This window comes from Centropristis striata, chromosome 10 (genome assembly GCF_030273125.1).
Source record: "Centropristis striata isolate RG_2023a ecotype Rhode Island chromosome 10, C.striata_1.0, whole genome shotgun sequence".
Lineage (NCBI taxonomy): Eukaryota > Metazoa > Chordata > Actinopteri > Perciformes > Serranidae > Centropristis > Centropristis striata.
This window is the reverse complement of record NC_081526.1, coordinates 38,574,740-38,592,639: the sequence shown is the minus strand read 5'-3', so window position 1 is coordinate 38,592,639 and position 17,900 is coordinate 38,574,740. Positions and strand designations below refer to the sequence as shown.

At 37.1% G+C, this 17,900-nt stretch overlaps 1 protein-coding gene across 1 annotated transcript in view; it reads left to right on the top strand.

The window, feature by feature from the left end:
- f5 (coagulation factor V) overlaps positions 1-17,714 on the top strand; it is a 28,208-nt gene extending 10,494 nt beyond the window's left edge. Inside the window, exons 8-25 of the mRNA XM_059342189.1 lie at positions 808-988; positions 1,084-1,180; positions 1,290-1,495; positions 2,254-2,401; positions 2,516-2,728; positions 4,270-6,319; positions 7,131-7,296; positions 8,721-8,957; positions 9,499-9,715; positions 10,907-11,086; positions 11,954-12,070; positions 12,162-12,233; positions 12,383-12,468; positions 13,083-13,238; positions 13,340-13,484; positions 14,458-14,609; positions 15,534-15,716; positions 16,373-17,714. Coding sequence (XP_059198172.1) covers positions 808-988; positions 1,084-1,180; positions 1,290-1,495; positions 2,254-2,401; positions 2,516-2,728; positions 4,270-6,319; positions 7,131-7,296; positions 8,721-8,957; positions 9,499-9,715; positions 10,907-11,086; positions 11,954-12,070; positions 12,162-12,233; positions 12,383-12,468; positions 13,083-13,238; positions 13,340-13,484; positions 14,458-14,609; positions 15,534-15,716; positions 16,373-16,519 — 4,753 coding nt within the window. The 3' untranslated portion in view covers positions 16,520-17,714. The remainder of the gene's footprint in view (positions 1-807; positions 989-1,083; positions 1,181-1,289; positions 1,496-2,253; positions 2,402-2,515; positions 2,729-4,269; positions 6,320-7,130; positions 7,297-8,720; positions 8,958-9,498; positions 9,716-10,906; positions 11,087-11,953; positions 12,071-12,161; positions 12,234-12,382; positions 12,469-13,082; positions 13,239-13,339; positions 13,485-14,457; positions 14,610-15,533; positions 15,717-16,372) is intronic.
- Positions 17,715-17,900: the final 186 nt, after the last annotated feature.

Below are 17,900 nucleotides of genomic sequence, written 5' to 3'. Positions count from 1 at the left end.
TTATTGTATTTTTATATTTTATTGCTTGAAGTATGCCTAGGTTGTTCTTTTTATTTAATTGTGTTGTTATTGTCTCTGTGTGTAATGCTGCTGCTACACTGTAATTTCCCAGCTTGGGATAAATAAAGTCTATCTATCTATCTATCTATCTATCTATCTATCTATCTATCTATCTATCTCTCTCTCTCTCTCTCTCTCTCTCTCTCTCTCTCTCTCTCTCTCTCTTTCTCTCTCTCTCTCTCTCTCTCTCTCTCTCTCTCTCTCTCTATCTATCTTCTTCCTACCCCCTTTCGAGCTTGCAGAAAGTGTCTGGGTTTTTTTTCAATTTTTTTGCTTTTTTGCTTTGTTTTTTATTTATTCATCTATTAATATTTAAACTTGTTTTTTTTATTGCCTGCATGTTGGAAATATCTATCTATCTATCTATCTATCTATCTATCTATCTATCTACAGACACATATTAAATGGATTTTACAGCATTTTTAAAGGTGTACATGCACCCCAATGAAACATCCCTCTGTAGCAAAATATATGCATTAAGTTTATGCTTTATTTGCTGGTGCTACTGTAGTAATGTCATTAATTGCTGCAGCATTTTAAATGGTACACCACATTGCTCTCTTTAGATTATGCAGAACATGCTTTTATTTTCAATTTTGCTTCACTGAAGAGAATAAACTTACCCAGAGTGATCAATAAATACAATCTCTCAACTGTTTACTAGAAAAAAGCAGTTTTGCACTGATTATAATAACAGTATTAGTAACACAGCAAAATGAAATAAAAACATCTTATCTTTTTGTGAAGCGACTTTAAGCTCCAGTACCTCAGACAGTCCTCGACACGCATTGGGAAGAGGTACAAGAAGGCCGTGTACGTGCAGTACAAGAACGCCTCGTTCACTGAAAAGTTAGAGTCCAAGCAGAAGAAGAATGAGATCGGGATCCTGGGCCCCGTGATCAAAGCTCAGATCAGAGACGTCATCAAGGTGAGATCATTTTCAGTGACCCCCCCCTGCAGCACTCTGTATTTATTACTGCCTGCAGACAGTGTGTCCTCACACACTCTCCTGTCTTTTTACAGATAGTTTTTAAGAACAAGGCCTCCAGACCGTACAGCATCTATCCACATGGACTGACCATAGCCAAGCAGGACGAGGGAGTGAACTACCCAGCAGGAGGTACTGAACCTCTCCTCACAGTCAAACACATTTAACAACACTTGGGTTTCAGCATATAAAAGGATTACTTTTCATTTAATGATGTATATCTGCATGTTTTGTTCCCTAGGCAACCAGTCCCATGGCGTCCAGCCCGGTGAGACACACACCTACATATGGAGAGTAGAGAACGAGGACGAGCCTTCTGACACAGACGCTCGATGTCTGACACGACTGTACCACAGCGCCGTGGACACGCCACGGGACATCGCCTCAGGGCTGATCGGACAAATACTCATCTGCAAGGGGCGCTCCCTCGATGTCAGGGGGGTGCAGGTAAGAAGGTTCATTTTGAGGCACCCTAAGGCCTAAAGCAGGGGTCCCCAAACTTTTTTCGGTGGGGGCCACATCAACTTTTCTTTCTGTGATGGGGGGCCGGGGTCAGTCTATAACAGGAAATGATGTGGGCCAAAGTGACCACCAGTGTTATTGTGTAAATATAACGATCATTTGTTGGCCTTGGCACCACCTGTTGGTTTGCAAAAAAGTAATAAAAAGTCTTTGAAGTACTTTAAAATAAAATTGTTTATTTGAAGTACCACAGATATTCCTTTTATTTTGTAGAAAATAAAAACACAAGCTGATGCCAGTTAACAATGAGGTGATGTGATTTTATAACAGGTGAAAATAGATTCTGCATTCAGAATCTATTTTCCGTTTCCACATTTTGTTGACCGACTCTCTTCCGTTAGCTTGCCTTGCCCGCCAAAACTTGACGCTTACGGCTTGGCATCACGTAGATCGGAATATACCATTGGGTGAGGGGGTGAAAATTAGCTACTACTGTAAATAATTCACAACTAAGGTCAATTTTAATTAGAACACCTACCTTAATCATTATCAGAGACAGTTAAGTGGTAGTTAAGTGGGCCACTCCAATTGCTTTGGCGGGCCGGAAGTGGCCCGCGGGCCGTAGTTTGGGGACCCCTGGCCTAAAGGATGCAAGGATGGATGCCCGTGGACATTCCTACTAGATATGTGAAATTCAGAGGAAAATGTAATAATTAAAAATATAACTTTTGTTTGTTCTGCAGCTGAAAGCAGACAAGGAGCAGCATGCCATGTTCGCCGTGTTCAATGAGAACAAGAGTTGGTACTTGGGCGACAACATTCGGCAATACTGTGATCGATCCAGAGTCAACAGGGAAGACCCCGAGTTTTATAAGTCCAACGTCATGCACAGTAAGTTCAGCCATGATCGGATTGAAGCTAATATGAAACTTTATACTCACTCCATTATTTGTTCATGCATCTAACTCAGTCAGACGACTAATATTTGTGTAAATTCCCTGGCAGCGATTAACGGTTATGTGTTTGAGAGCGGCCCAGTCTTGGGCTTCTGCAACGGTGAGATTGCAACGTGGCACGTGTCCAGCATCGGAGCTCAGGACCACATCCAGACCGCCACTTTCTACGGACATCCGTTTGAGCTGCACGGCCGGACGGAGGACTACCTCAGCCTCTACCCCATGACGGGAGAGACCATCACCATGAACATGGACAACATCGGTCAGAGACCTTTCTTTTTATGCCACATTATGAACTGTGCATCTGAATATTTCATCTATAAGGATACTTTTAACTCGGGCTGGGTGACTTGACAATGTACACTACTGGTCAAAAGTTTTAGAACACATCAACTTTTCCAGAATTTAATTGAAAATGATGCAGTTTAATGTCTCAGTGTACTCTGAAATTAATGCACATTTGCAACATTTAAAATTCTTCATTGAGCATGATAGTGTTTTGAAAGTAAAAAAAAGATTCAAAATCACATTTTATGTTGGACTAAAGGACTAAAAAAAGACACAAAATGACAAAAAAAAAGACACAAAATGACTTACAAAGACATGAAAAGAATTCAAAAATGGACAAAATAGCCCAAGACTCCATAGAGTTAAGTTGTTAACCCATTTCTTGTTCCCTGAAAAAGGCCTACTTGTATAATTCTGAAATGTACATTATCTTTCAGTTTTGGTTAAGCTTACCTTTTTTTATTTACCTCTGGCAGTTCACCACTTACCTTTGGACCCTTTCAAGCTGTTCATTTGACTTGAACTGCTTGAATTTCAATAAAAAACTGGAAAAACTTTTGACCGGTAGTGTATATCATCAAAACTATATAAAATTCTCTATGGTTCATATTTTTCTATGACTTCATTAGATTTGCTGTGCAATTCTTTTCTATATTTTCTTTTTTTTTTTCTATAAATCTCAACATATTTTTCTATATTATTTCCATCACAAGTTGACCATGGAGTATACAAAACCGCTTACCATGTTGTTACTTCATATGAACCAGTTATTTATTGATTTAACAGAAAAACATGCAATAATATGATATCAATTGTTGTCAAGATAGAAAAATCACCTTTTTGGGATAGAACATTCTGGCCATTTCACCCAGTTTTACTTTTAGTGTGACAAAATCTCAAAGCAGCAGAAAGTTAATATATTGTGTACACTGTAAAAAATGTCTGTAGATTTTACGGTGAAAAACTGCTAAACCATGACAGTAAAAGACCGTAAAATGATAAATCGGTTAATTCAGTTTCAGTAACAATGAAACACTGTAAATGTATATATCAGCCAAAACTGTATTTTTTTTTCACAGTTTATTTTTTTGAAAAATACATTATTCCACTGTAAAATACTCTGGTTTGTGACAAAAACATATACTGTAATATTTAATGGTAAAATCTTTAATTCATGCGGCATTTATAAAGTATTTTCTTGTCATTTATATGGCAGAACAGCATTTCTTTTGATGGAAAAACTTTTTTTTTTTTTACGGTAAAATATGGAATAGAATGGCAATCTTAAACGGGAAATCAACAGTGCTAATATCATTTTACCGTATTATTACAAAAAGTTGCACTGTGTTTATTACGGTAAAGTTCTGGCAACCACAGCTGCCGGTTTTTTACCGTAAAAACAACAGGGTTTTTTTTTACAGTGTACAGAATATATAAAGAACTATGTGATATAAGTTGTAAAATAGAATGTGTTGTTGAGTTTTTTATGGATGTTTTGTGTCTCTCTTGATCCAGGTGTCTGGCTCTTGGCTTCCCTGAACTCCCACGAGACGACCAAAGGAATGCGAGTGAAGTTTCGGGATGTCGAGTGTTATCGTGACCGCCTGTATGAATACTACGACGACGATGATCGAACAGAGCTAAAAGAATTCACCGTGTGGAACCCTATGACCCTGGAGGAAATCAGGAAGGAGGACGAGGAGAAGCCCGAACCTGAGAAAAAGAACAAAAAGACGGAGGAGTTCGACATGTACACAGAATTGTTTGCAGATGAGTTAGGGCTCAGGTCTCTGAAGAACCAGTCTGGAGCCTCAAGTGTGGAGCAGCTGGACCTCTCTTTCCTCGACTATGATGCTGTTGATGTTCCTAACGGCGATATGAATGTTACCCTCAATTTCAAAGAGACAGTGAATAAAAATGAGACTTCTACTCCAGAGCCAAACGCATTAAATGAGACATTATTATTAAATGGAACAGGAGTAAACGGAGTAAACCGTACAGCAGATAACCAAAGCATCAGTGAGAACACAACACTTATAGACAGCAGCACGACATCAACCTTTGACAATTCCTCCATGCATAAAACAGAGAATACAAGCATTATTCACAGCCCAAATATAAAGAATGAGAACATCATTACAAATATCAATGCTTCTGTCTCAGATCTTGATAATGTTACAGTGTCTGAGAACACAACAGCTCACAATGCTACGGGAGGGAATGCAACCACAGAGATGACCAATCTAATGGTGACTTTGAGAGAAAACTCAAGTTCCATCTTGACTGAAAAAGTGAATGAAACTCTGACTGCTGATAATCAGACTTCTGTGGCGGAGGAGGAGGAGGAGGAGCTCACCAGAGGAGACACGTTTCCTACTCCTCTATCCAACTCCAGCACCGACGAGCCTGAAGGCAACACCACCTCTCTGTCACATAATGCAACAAAGCATGATGAGAATAAAACTGCAGCTAATAATGTTTCAGCAGGTGGAACAAACTGTTCGTTGTCTATCCCAGCGGCTGATGCTGACCAGGCTAACATGAGCAACTTCCCCATCGTAGAGCTGGAGGTGGAGAACAACAAAACCAGTGACAATGACTCTCTGAGTGCAGCTGCAGAGCCAAAGTATCAAACTAATTCCTCTGAAACTGTGATTATTATTCCCGCCATCAGCCTTGAAAACGTAACACACGATTTGCTGGAATCTAAGCCCATACAGGATGCCACAGGGAATATTCCCATGTCAGATTCATCAGAGGAGATTGGTTTAGATATTGGGGCGAATATCACACTCCTTCCTGGTGAGATTCTGCAGAAAAATGTCTCCAGTGAGACAAACCTGTCCCTCTCCAGCGATGTGGGAAAAAAGAACATTTCTGAGGCTCTGACTGCCACGTACAGCGAGGAAGAAGTGCACATATACCTGACAGGAAACAGCACACACGGCGTTAAAACCACGTCTGTGAAAACACAGAGCCACAACTGGACTTATGAGGCAACTCACAACCTGGAAGCTGCAGAGATTCCTGACTATATGCTCAAGTATTTGGGGAAAGGAACCCCTAAAACGACGCCCGCACCCAGAAAGAAAACCAGAACGGTTTCCTACCAACAGAAGCCGCTGAAGGGCCAGGGCATGAAAACCAAGAGGAGGAAGGAGTACAAGCCTCAGGTCCGGAGCGGCTTACCGTTCTCTCCTCGTGGGTTCAACCCCGCCATGACCCCACGCGGGTCGCGACCCCTCTCCCCGCAGCCCGTCTCCGATGAGAAGGAGCTCTTCAACGAGCCGGTGGTCATCGGCGTGCCCCGGCCTGATTTCAGCGACTACGAGCTGTACGTTCCCGGGGACGAACCGGATCATTTCACGCCGGAGGAGGAGAACCTGAGTGAGAATGATTATGAGTATGTGACCTACATCGACCCCTACAGCAGCCATGAAGACGTCAAGAATCTGAACCTGGATGAAACCAACAAATACTACTTGAAACTATCAGGCGGCAATTCCAAGACCTATTTCATCGCTGCAGAGGAGGTTTCATGGGACTATGGAGGCTACGGACAGAGGTGAGCAGTCAGCAGTGGTGGTTCTACACAGTGTGTCAAATTAATAATAAAATGATCAATTTATAACGATGAACAATGGAGCAATTCTAACCTTTTTTTTGTTCAAACAATATCTCATTGTAGACAAAAGAAACCCAGAATGTGAACATTGTGTAATAGTTTAACTCTATAGAGTCTTAAAGGGATATTTTGTCCATTTCTGCATCCTTTTCATGTCTTTACGTGTCTTTGTAAGTCATTTTGTGTCTTTTTTGGTAATTTGTGTCTTTTTTTGATGATTTTTTTTGTCTGTTGTTGTGTCTTTTTCAGTTGTTTTGTGTCTTTTTTTTTTGTCATTTTGTGTCTCTTTTTGTCATTGTTGTCTTTTTTGTGTCTGTTTTAGTTATTTTGTGTCTTCTTTTTTTGGTAATTTTGTGTCTTTTTTGTCATTTTTATGTCTTCTGTGTTTTGTTTTCTTTATTATTCTGTCTTCTCATTTTGTGTCTTTTTTGGTCCGTTTGTGTCTTTTTTGTCATTTTTATGTCTTCTGTGGGGTTTTGTTTGTTATTCTGTCTTCTCATTTTGTGTCTTTTTTGGTCATTTTGTGTCTTTTTCAAGACATTCAAAGATTTTGAATGCTTAAATATCATCTTTGCCATTTTTTCATGTGCTAATGTGCCCCTCTGATTAAACACTGGCCCCTCCTTGGCCCCCACAGTAAAACTGGTCTAGAACCACCACTGGCAGTCAGTAAGAGTTCATACGATGTGAGAAAAGATATAACTATTCAGTTTTACTGGAAAACTGACATGATGTTGTGTTTTCACCACAGGAGGCTCGACAAGCAACTCAACAGCAGAGAAACTAAGTTCACCAAGGTGGTGTTCAGAGGTTACCTGGACAGCAGCTTCAGCACGCCGGACATCCGCGGAGAGATAGACGAACATCTGGGCATCCTGGGGCCGGTCATCAAGGCCGAGGTCGGACAGAGCATCGTGGTAAGACTGTCATTATTTTAATATGTTTTATATCAATTGTTGCTTTAGGTAAACCATAAAGTCTTAATTCCTTCTTTCTAAGAGTTAAATAAGTGAAGAAGAGTCTTTAGATGAGGTTGCAGGCAGCAGCTGGTTAGCTTAGCTTAGCTTAGCACAAAGACTTAAAACAGGCGGGATGACAAGTCATGCTCTGTCTAAAGCTGGGCATACACTGTACGATTTTAGAAATAGTGTTGTTTTATTCCAACTTATATTGACGAGTAAATCACCTGGGTTATAAAGCTCAAATGAAGGATCTGAGTGCTCACACTGATCTGCAGATCATCCTGGCTATTGACAAGTGAAAAATGAAGGATAAAGATGGTTTGAATTTCAAAAGCAAAGCAGAAAGAAGAAGCAGTTTCTTGGGTTTGTGCAGTTTTTTGCAGTTCAGCTCGACTCAACAATGAGTTGTGTGGCTCAATAATGACACGTTAGGTTTTGGATAAAGACCATCATTTTGGGTTAAAATTAGTAAATTTAGTAAGTTTACAAAGCCTAAGTTAAGTAGTCAATGGAAATTAATCAAAATTGACTTTTGGTTTCACACAGGACACAAACACCGGTCTTCTGGGTGAAAGTGATTGGATTTGTTTTTACCATCTGTCCACCCTGACTTCTCATATTTAAAGTATTAAAGTTACTTGAGATTCCAGTGTGTGTTACAAAGATGCTAAAGGATTCATTCTGCATCAATATCAGACACTATGAGCCGTGACCAGTGGTGGGATGTAACTAAGTACATTTACTCAAGTACTGTACTTAAGTACAATTTTGAGGTACTTGTACTTTACTTGAGTATTTCCATTTTATGTAACTTTATACTTCTACTCCACTACCTTTAGCTGACAGCTTTAGTTACTTTTCAGGTTGAGATTTAACGCAAAAAATGTGATTAATTTAGAGTGATTAGACTCATAACAGTATATTAAGTAGTTTAAATGAGCCCTGGCTTAAGAAAATTAAAAGGCTGTTTACATAAAAGCATCAATAATAATAATGTAATAATATATTTGGAATATATAAAACAGTCTAAGTGGGTCTATTTTGCATAACTTTTACTTTTGATACTTCAAGTGCATTTTGATGCTGATACTTTTGTACTTTTACTTCAGTAAGTTTTGAATGCAGGACTTTTACTTGTAGTGGAATAATTTCACAGTTTGCTATTAGTACTTTTACTTAAGTAAGAGATCTGAATACTTATTCCACCACTGGCCGTGACAAATGGCATTGACAACTGTTTGTATTTACCTCACTGACATCAAACTTTTAACTAACTTTCAGCAAGAATATTAATGCATGTGTGTTTAAAAAAACTCTGTCTTTTCCTTTCAAGTCATAACTACACAACCACAGAGCAGTCTTTGTTTCTTGTCTTGTAGGTGGTGTTCAAGAACAAAGCCAGCCGTCCGTTCTCCTTACACCCGAACGGCGTTGCTTACAAAAAGCACACGGAGGGTCTGTCCTACGAGGACGAGTCCAAGCACTGGTTCAAATACGACAACGAGGTCAAGCCCAACACCTCCTTCACCTACATATGGACGGTCAACTCTATGGTCGGGCCGCTGCAGGACGAGTCTTCCTGTCGGACCTGGGCCTACTACTCAGGCGTTAATCCTGTGAGTTTATTACATTTACATTTACATTTAGTCATTAAGCAGACGCTTTTATCCAAAGCGACTTACAGGAAAAAAACAAAACAAAAAAACTATCAAGGTCTAGTGTAATAAGAGCCATTAGGTTTTTTTTTGTTTGTTTTTTAATTAACATTTTTATTATTACACAACATAAGATAGACACAATACAACCACAAACAACCACAGTATAATAGATCAGACATAACAAACCACAACAAACACCACAAGACACGCATACATACCACAATACGTACCATTGCAATTAATTGTTCTTTTCAAAATCATGTTCATTTCATGATTTTTTACGTTGCTTTGGATAAAAGCGTCTGCTAAATGACATTGTAGAATTGTAAATGCTCTTTATAAATACAAATTATAGCCATTTAATGCAGAATCTGCTGCACGAATTTACTGAAAACAACACACACTGCACCAAGTTTTTACATTTTTGTTTCTCTACAAACATGAACATGGACTATCAGAATAACTGACTCACAGTTTTTAAACCTGCTCCGTCTCTTAGGAGCGGGATATCCACTCCGGCTTGATCGGGCCTCTGCTGGTGTGCCGGGAGGGAACCCTGGATAAAGAAATACCTGACATGAGGGAGTTCACGCTGCTTTTTATGACCTTCGATGAGTCTCAGAGCTGGTACTACGAGGAGAACCGAGAGAGGATGCAGAGGAAAAGCAGAAGGAGAACTTTGGACCCCAACTTCGCGGAGAAGCTCAAGTTCCACTGTAATGCATGATGTTCCTTTACTCAGCCTGGTTTAACCCTTTATCAGGAGAAGAACTATATTTGGTAACTTCAGTGGATATCTAAATGAGGTCCCCGTGTCTCTCTGTTTGGTCGTAGAACCACATGGATTTCTTCCAGCTAATCAGCAAAGATCAGGCGAAAGATCAGAGAAAAAAGTTGCAAATTTACTAGATTAAAGTGGCAAATCTACAAGAAAAAAAAGTTGCAGATTTAAGAGATTTAACGTGGCAAATACGCACAAAAAAAGTTGCAGATTTAAGAGATGTAAAGTGGCAAATATGCACGAAAAAAAGTTGCAGATTTAAGAGATTTAACATGGCAAATATGCACAAAAAAAGTCACAGATTTAAGAGATGTAAAGTGGCAAATCTACAAGAAAAAAAAGTTGCAGATTTAAGAGATTTAACGTGGCAAATATGCACAAAAAAAGTTGCAGATTTAAGAGATGTAAAGTGGCAAATATGCACGAAAAAAAGTTGCAGATTTAAGAGATTTAACGTGGCAAATATGTGCGAAAAAAGTTGCAGATTTACGAGAAAAAAGTGGGAAAAAAAGATTTTTTCTCTTGCAGGTTCACCACTTTAAATCTCATAAATCTGCACATTCTTGTAGATTTGCCACTTTAATCTCGTAAACTTTTTTCTCAAAATATCAGCAAAGATCAGGCTACGTCACAGACGGTGACACCATGACATCTGACCAATCACTATGATAATAATATAATAATATTAACTCTATTCACCTTGACCTCCAATGTAAAAATGAAAAATTTTGAGAAAAAAATCGGCAAGAAACATTCGTACAAACAAAGTTGAAGTAATATTTCGAGAAAAAAGTTGCAAATTTACTAGATTAAAGTGGCAAATCTACAAGAAAAAAGTTGCAGATTTACGAGGTTTAAAGTGGGGAAAAAGCAACTTTTTTCTCGCAGATTCACCACTTTTTTCTCAAAATATTCCCCCCCTCCCCCGGGTCCGTATGTTTTTTTTTACACATTCTGGCTGTATGTAATATCCTCCAACATTCTCTAGGGTTGAAATTTGGAATTTGGAAGTATTTCAATGAGTGTCCTATTAAGGGTTAAACCAGTTAGTGTCGGTACGATTCATTAAATTGCAACACGTTTTCTTCCACCTGACAAAAAGTTCTTTTTGCATGTTGTTTTCCAGCCATCAATGGTATCATCTTCAGCCTGAAGGGCCTGAGGATGTACACCAACCAGCTGGTGTGTTGGCACCTGATCAACATGGGTTCTCCCAAAGACTTCCAGAGCATCCACTTCCACGGACAGACGTTCCTCCACAAGAAGATCAGCAGCTACAGACAGGCGGTCCACCCACTGCTGCCTGGTGAGCAGCTTAACCCATAGGAACCTATGGTGACACCCGTGTAACAAACACTTTAAATCTTCTAGAATCTCTCATATTCAGCTTTATGCTTTACCTTAACTCATTAAATCCCTAAGCAACACATACTCAACAGCCTGGTGTGGCGGTCATGTGACTTTGACGAGAAGTGATCAAAATGTGTGTGTGACTGGAAACAGAAATGTGAAAAAGTAGCTAATTTTAAAAAGCTTATATTTGTTGCTAGGCTAAGTTTAAACCCATTGAACATTTCTAATCCGTTAATAGTTTTGTCCTGTATTGCATTTAACTTGTTCTGACCATATTTCTTGAGCAAATTAAAGTCACACATTTGATAGGCCTATATGTTTTGGAGATGTAAAATTAAGACAACTTTAAATTTAATGTAAAAAAAAAAAAAAGAAGCTAAAAAGAAATCATAAAAAATATGAATATGTGATCTGCCTGGTAATATATCATATTAAAGTGATTTAGTGATTCTACATATATATATATATTTAGTGTATATATATATATATATATATATATATATATATATATATATATATTTAGTGTCTATATATATATAGATTTGGTTTTTCTATCTATCTCTCTCTCTCTCTCTCTCTCTCTCTCTCTATATATATATATATATATATATATATATATATATATATTTAATATAGATATTAACTTTATAGTATCTGTATTTCCTGTTTACAGTAAGTGTTTGTACCAGACTTTATGCTGGGTTTTTTACGCTTTTTTATTTTTATTTTTTATTTTTTACAGTGCAGCCATATTTGATGCCGACAGGTTAGCAGAGACAGTTTGTTTTAACATTATCACATATATAAACGGTGTCTGCAGGAAGCTTTACTACTCTGGAGATGTATCCGTCCAAACCGGGCCTGTGGCAGCTGGAGACTGAAGTTGGTTTCAACCAGCAGAAGGGCATGCAGACTCTGTTCCTGGTTCTGGATCATGGTACAAATCACTCAAAACAGCTCTGCAGCATTTAAACTTAATGTTCTTTTATGTTTAAATAATCATATTTTGCTCATATTTCCCATTTAAGACTGCTACCGTGAGCTGGGTTTAGAATCGAGCAGCGTGAAAGACGACCAGATCACAGCCATCAACACCAGAGGTAGAGGCGTCTTCTCCTGTCTCTATTATATATATATACACATATATATATATATATATAACAACACATTCACAGTCACACTGACTTCTGGTTTGTTGGATACGTTTTGCAGTAGTGTGAGAGGAATGACAGAATTTCTATCTTATTAGGATACTGGGAGCCCAAACTTGCCAGATTAAACAATCTAGGAAAATACAACGCCTGGAGCACCGAGCAGAACCACAGCTGGATCCAGGTATGTCACTTAGAAGTCCTGTTTCCATGAAATTCAAATTATAAGCGTCTTATTATCTTATTATCACAATTTTTTGGTTCATACTTGTTTTATTTATTATATATATATATATATATATATATATATGTATATGTGTGTATATGTATATGTATATATATATATACACACTACCAGTCAAAAAAACCCCAATTTTTCCAGTTTTTTATTGAAATTCAAGCAGTTCAAGTCAAATGAACAGCTTGAAAGGGTCCAAAGGTAAGTGGTGAACTGCCAGAGGTAAATAAAAAAAGGTAAGCTTAACCAAAACTGAAAAATAATGTACATTTCAGAATTATACAAGTAGGCCTTTTTCAGGGAACAAGAAATGGGTTAACAACTTAACTCTATGGAGTCTTGGGCTATTTTGTCCATTTTTTAATTCTTTTCATGTCTTTGTAAGATTTGATTTACAGTAATTAAAAGTATCTACTACGGTGATGTACAATGTTCAATTTTACGACCTATTTCTGATGCAATTTGACAGTGTTTTACTGTCATTTCTACAAACATTTTTTACAGTGTATCTGCACATGTGCACTTTATAATTTGGTACCTGTGGCTTTCCTGCTGTGCAGGTGGACTTCCAGCGGCCGGTGGTGATCAGCCAGGTGGCCACGCAGGGAGCACGGGAGATGTTCTACACCCAGTTTGTGAGAAAATACTGGATCTCCTACAGCACGGACCGCAGGAAGTGGTTCTTCTACAAGGGGGACAGCAGGGACCTGAGGAAGGTGGGGGAGTTTGATTCATGCAAACAGCTACAAAATAAAAGTCTGTGCATGTGGGATTCACCATGTTGCTTCTCTCTGTCTGTCTCTCCTTCTTTCATCAGTTTTTCTCTGGAAACGTTGAAGCCTTTGAGACAAAGAAAAACACCTTTTTCCCTCCTGTGATCGCGCGGTTCATCCGGCTGCACCCCATCGACTGGTACAACAAGGCCACGGTCCGCATGGAGTTCTACGGCTGTGAGCTCGATGGTGAGATCTTACTCTACGGGAGGTTTTTAGCTTCTGTTTTCTAGTTTTGGGGCTTTTGAAGCAGAATTGTAGCCAAATTGCTGTCAAAGTTTCTCTGCAACCACAATATTTATTTTGCATATTCTGATTTTATCCACTGTTCATCAGCCATGTAACTAACTTGTTTTGTGCAGTGCCTTTTTTGAAAAATAAAAATAAAAATACTCGCCAATAGCTTCTGCAAATCACATGAACATTTTCTTGCAAAATAAAGTATAAATGATCAAAAACATTTTTTACTATATTAATAATAATAATTATTTTTTAAAATTTTACTATGTTTGCTATGCACTTTGATAGATGTGCAACCATGTGCTCTAGATTGAGCGTGTGCAGTTTGTCAATCTGACCACAGGGGGGCACTGTGACAATGTTTTGTATATTTTAAAATTAATAAAACCCACTTATTATTATTATTATTATTATTATTAATAATAATTATAATTATAATTATAATAGTAATATAATAATAATAATAATAATAATAATAATAATAAATAAGGTATTCCTTTATTGATTATTATTGGGTGAAATTCAGGTGTTGTAGCAGCACAAGTACAGAGTAAAACAGATTAAGATAATAAAATAAAATAGAATAATAAAATAAAGATAAATTTTAAATAAATAAATAATAATTAATTAATTAATAATAAATAATAATTAATTAATAATAAATAAAATAAATTAATAATAAATAATTAAATAAAAACAAAATATAATTCATAGAATGCATAACATAAGTTGAAAAATGACTTAATAATAATAGTAATAATAGTAATAAAAATAAAGTAAAATTAAGCAATAAAAATAAAAAAAGTGCATAAAATCAAGTAAAATACAACAATGATGATAGATAGTTTTACCTTCTTTTTTTAACAACACTGCACACACAGCATGTATGTAGTATTTTTGTAATTTGTGATGTGGTCCTCAGGCTGCTCGGTGCCTCTGGGGCTGGAGAGCAGCGAGATAGAGGACCACCGGATCACCGCCAGCTCCACCGCCACCAGCTGGTACTCTGGACCCTGGAGACCCTCGCTAGCTCGCCTCAACAAGCAGGGCACCATCAACGCATGGCAGGCCAAGGTACAAAGGCTATACGTGTAAATTATGAATGCACACAAGTTCCTTTAAATGCAGCAGTGGCGGTTCTAGACTAATTTTACTGTGGGGGCCAAGCAGGGGCCAGTGTTTAATCAGAGGGGCACATTAAAAAACTAAGCAAAAGATTATATTTAGGCATTCAAAACCTTTATTTTAGCTCATTTAAAAATCTCATTTAAGTATATTTGGAAGATACAAATACACTGACATTTTTGTGCACAATTACTTTTTTTATTTTGAAAGTGCAGTATAGTGAGAATGATCTTTATATATATATATATATATATATTGGCATAGCCTTTTAGCACAAAAGTTGCACAGTTTGAAGCAATTTTTCATGTTGCATTATTTGCACAAAAGCCAAAAGAGTTGTGCAAACTGGGTGGCTAAGTATATTTGGAAGATACAAATACACTGACATTTTTGTGCACAATTACTTTTTTTATTTTGAAAGTGCAGTATAGTGAGAATGATCTTTATATATGTATATATAAATATATATATATATATATATATATATATATATATATATATATATATATATATATATATATATATATATATACATATATATATATATATATATACATATATATATATATATATATATATACATAAATATATACACACAAGTTTTTATTGCACAATTAAACTATTATACAATGTAACATTCTGGGTTCCTTTTGTGCACAATGAGATATTGTTTGAACAAAAAAGGTAAGAATTGTTCCGTCATTCCTCGTTATAAATTGATAATTTTATTATTAATTTGACACAGGGGCCATAACAGGGGCCTAGGGCTTCTCCACAGGGGCAGTGGCCCCTGGAGGCCCCTGTGTAGAACCGCCACTGAATGCATGCACATGCCGACCTACACGTCCAGCTAATCTCTCTGTGTCTCCACAGTACGGGGACATGAACCAGTGGCTGCAGGTGGAGCTGCCCCAGGTGAAGAAGATCACCGGCATCGTGACTCAAGGAGCCAAGTCTCTGGGTAAAGAGATGTACGTCTCCTCCTACAACGTGATGCACAGCCACAACGGCGTGCACTGGAGCCCGTATACCGACGACGAGAGCGTCACGTCCAAGGTGAGCTGATGCAGAAATGTACATTTTGTAGATACATGAACCAGTTAGGAATCAGAGTCTGAAATACTTTATTAATCCCCGGGGGTTTATTTCTTTGTTACAGTTGCTGCTGTAAAAGAATAGAATAGAAAGTAATTGTGTAAATAAAATAAAGCATGCTTGTTAAAGTCTTAAGTAAATAAAGATGAAATAAAGACATCATTTGAAGTAAATAGAGATATGTACAAATATGTAAAAAATATGTATAAATTGAATTATTGCACTCGATTTCCATAGAAAGTCTATATTGCCCAGATGACTTATTATAAATTATCAATTCCTTTTATTAATTCCTTTATTTGTACATATTTTGATAAAAACTTTAACAATGTTAAGAATACATTTTATGTCTTGAACAGGCTATTTTTATTTATTGTTTGAAAATTGTGTACTTTAAGAGAGCGCACCTTCATGCATTTTTGCTTTTGTAAAAAACTTTGAAGTGAGAAGGCTGTGGAGTCACATGGTTTTCATCCTGTGTCCTGTCTGTTTTAGTTTATAATATCCATCAAACTCTACATCTGACGTCAAATTGATTTGTGGCCTTCTGCAGAAACACACTGGGAGCTTTTTGACCTGATTCTGAACGATGTCTTTCTCTCCCATTATATGTGCAGACATTTTTTGGGAATAAGGACAACAACGACCACGTGAGGAATTATATCTACCCTCCTATTTTCACCCGCTTCATCCGAATCATCCCGAGGACCTGGGTCAACTCCATCACCATGAGGATAGAACTACTGGGCTGTGACTTTGAGTGATGATCCATCAGAAACACTGAAACACCCCCAGATATATGCAGACAAACTGTCAAATATGGAGGATATTAGATGCATAATAGTACTAAATCACAGCCCAACATTTATATCTTAGTCCATTTGTTAAACTGTCTTATTTGCAAAGTGCAAAATGTTTTATTATACAATCATATCAAAGAAATGAAACACCAGCAGTCACTGATAAAAAAGTCGGTAACACTTTACAATAGCCATCTAAGTGATGTTTATTTGTGTGATAAGTGATAATTATTATTAACCATTTACAAAATTCCATACATATTTAATCTTTAAATGTTTTCAAGCAATTTCTTAAAGGTATATGAATCAATTTTAAATCATTTACATACTTAATATGGTGTTAAAAATGTTATAATGAGTGTAAAGCTATTAATAAATGAATAATTATGTTTGTTTATGGTAAAGTAATCTATTTGGCATTTATAAATTATAGTTCAACATTATTACATTTTCTATTCACCATTCTAAATGGCCTATATACGGTTTATAAATGATGATTAAACATTAATAAACTATCTGTTTACCATTTATAAATGGTCTATTTACCATCTATAAATGATGGTTATTGTAAAGTGTTACCAAAAAGTCTTCTAATTTTTTGTTACAGATAGAATACATTAATCTGCACAATCTCAATATGTAATCTTAATATTATACAAATATATGGCTGGTTAAAATGTGTTAAGTTATGTTTGAGTCACCCTAACCCTATTGTCAATATTTTTTTCTGTTTTTGAAATACTAGTTGCATTTAGAAGCTGCTGTATGACATTTTGACCAACAGAAATTATTAGAAATTGATGTAAATATGTAAGTAGAGATCAGGTAATTTATTTTTCAATAAATATGATTTTTATTGTTATTTTTCAGTGCATGAATGAATGGATTGTGTTTGTCTTGGTATGCTGAGTATGTGAGCACTGATATCTTCTCATGGTGTCCCGGACGTGTCACTTTTAGCACCTCTGCAGAGGCTGGGCCCCCTCGTGCAGCAGCACCTCAGGGCCTGCAGAGTCAACAGACACGTGCAGCTGCAAACACATGGCATGTTGATCCTGGTGCTGATCATGTTAGAGTGAGCACTGGAGGTGTGAACGTCTCAGCATGGCTGATCTGTGAAGGGAAATAAACTCATTGATGCTTTATTGGACAACTGGCTGTCTGGGAGTTTGGTAATATTGTTGTTTCACGTGACACTCAGCTGGTATAAGTAAACAAAAGACAAACAATGCAACTATGAGTTCAGGAAAACTTGACTTTTATATTATTAATCCTTATTTACTTACAGGGGTCTGTATCCTCTCCTGCATACGGTGGCCCTGAAGTGCAAATCACAACAACAAAT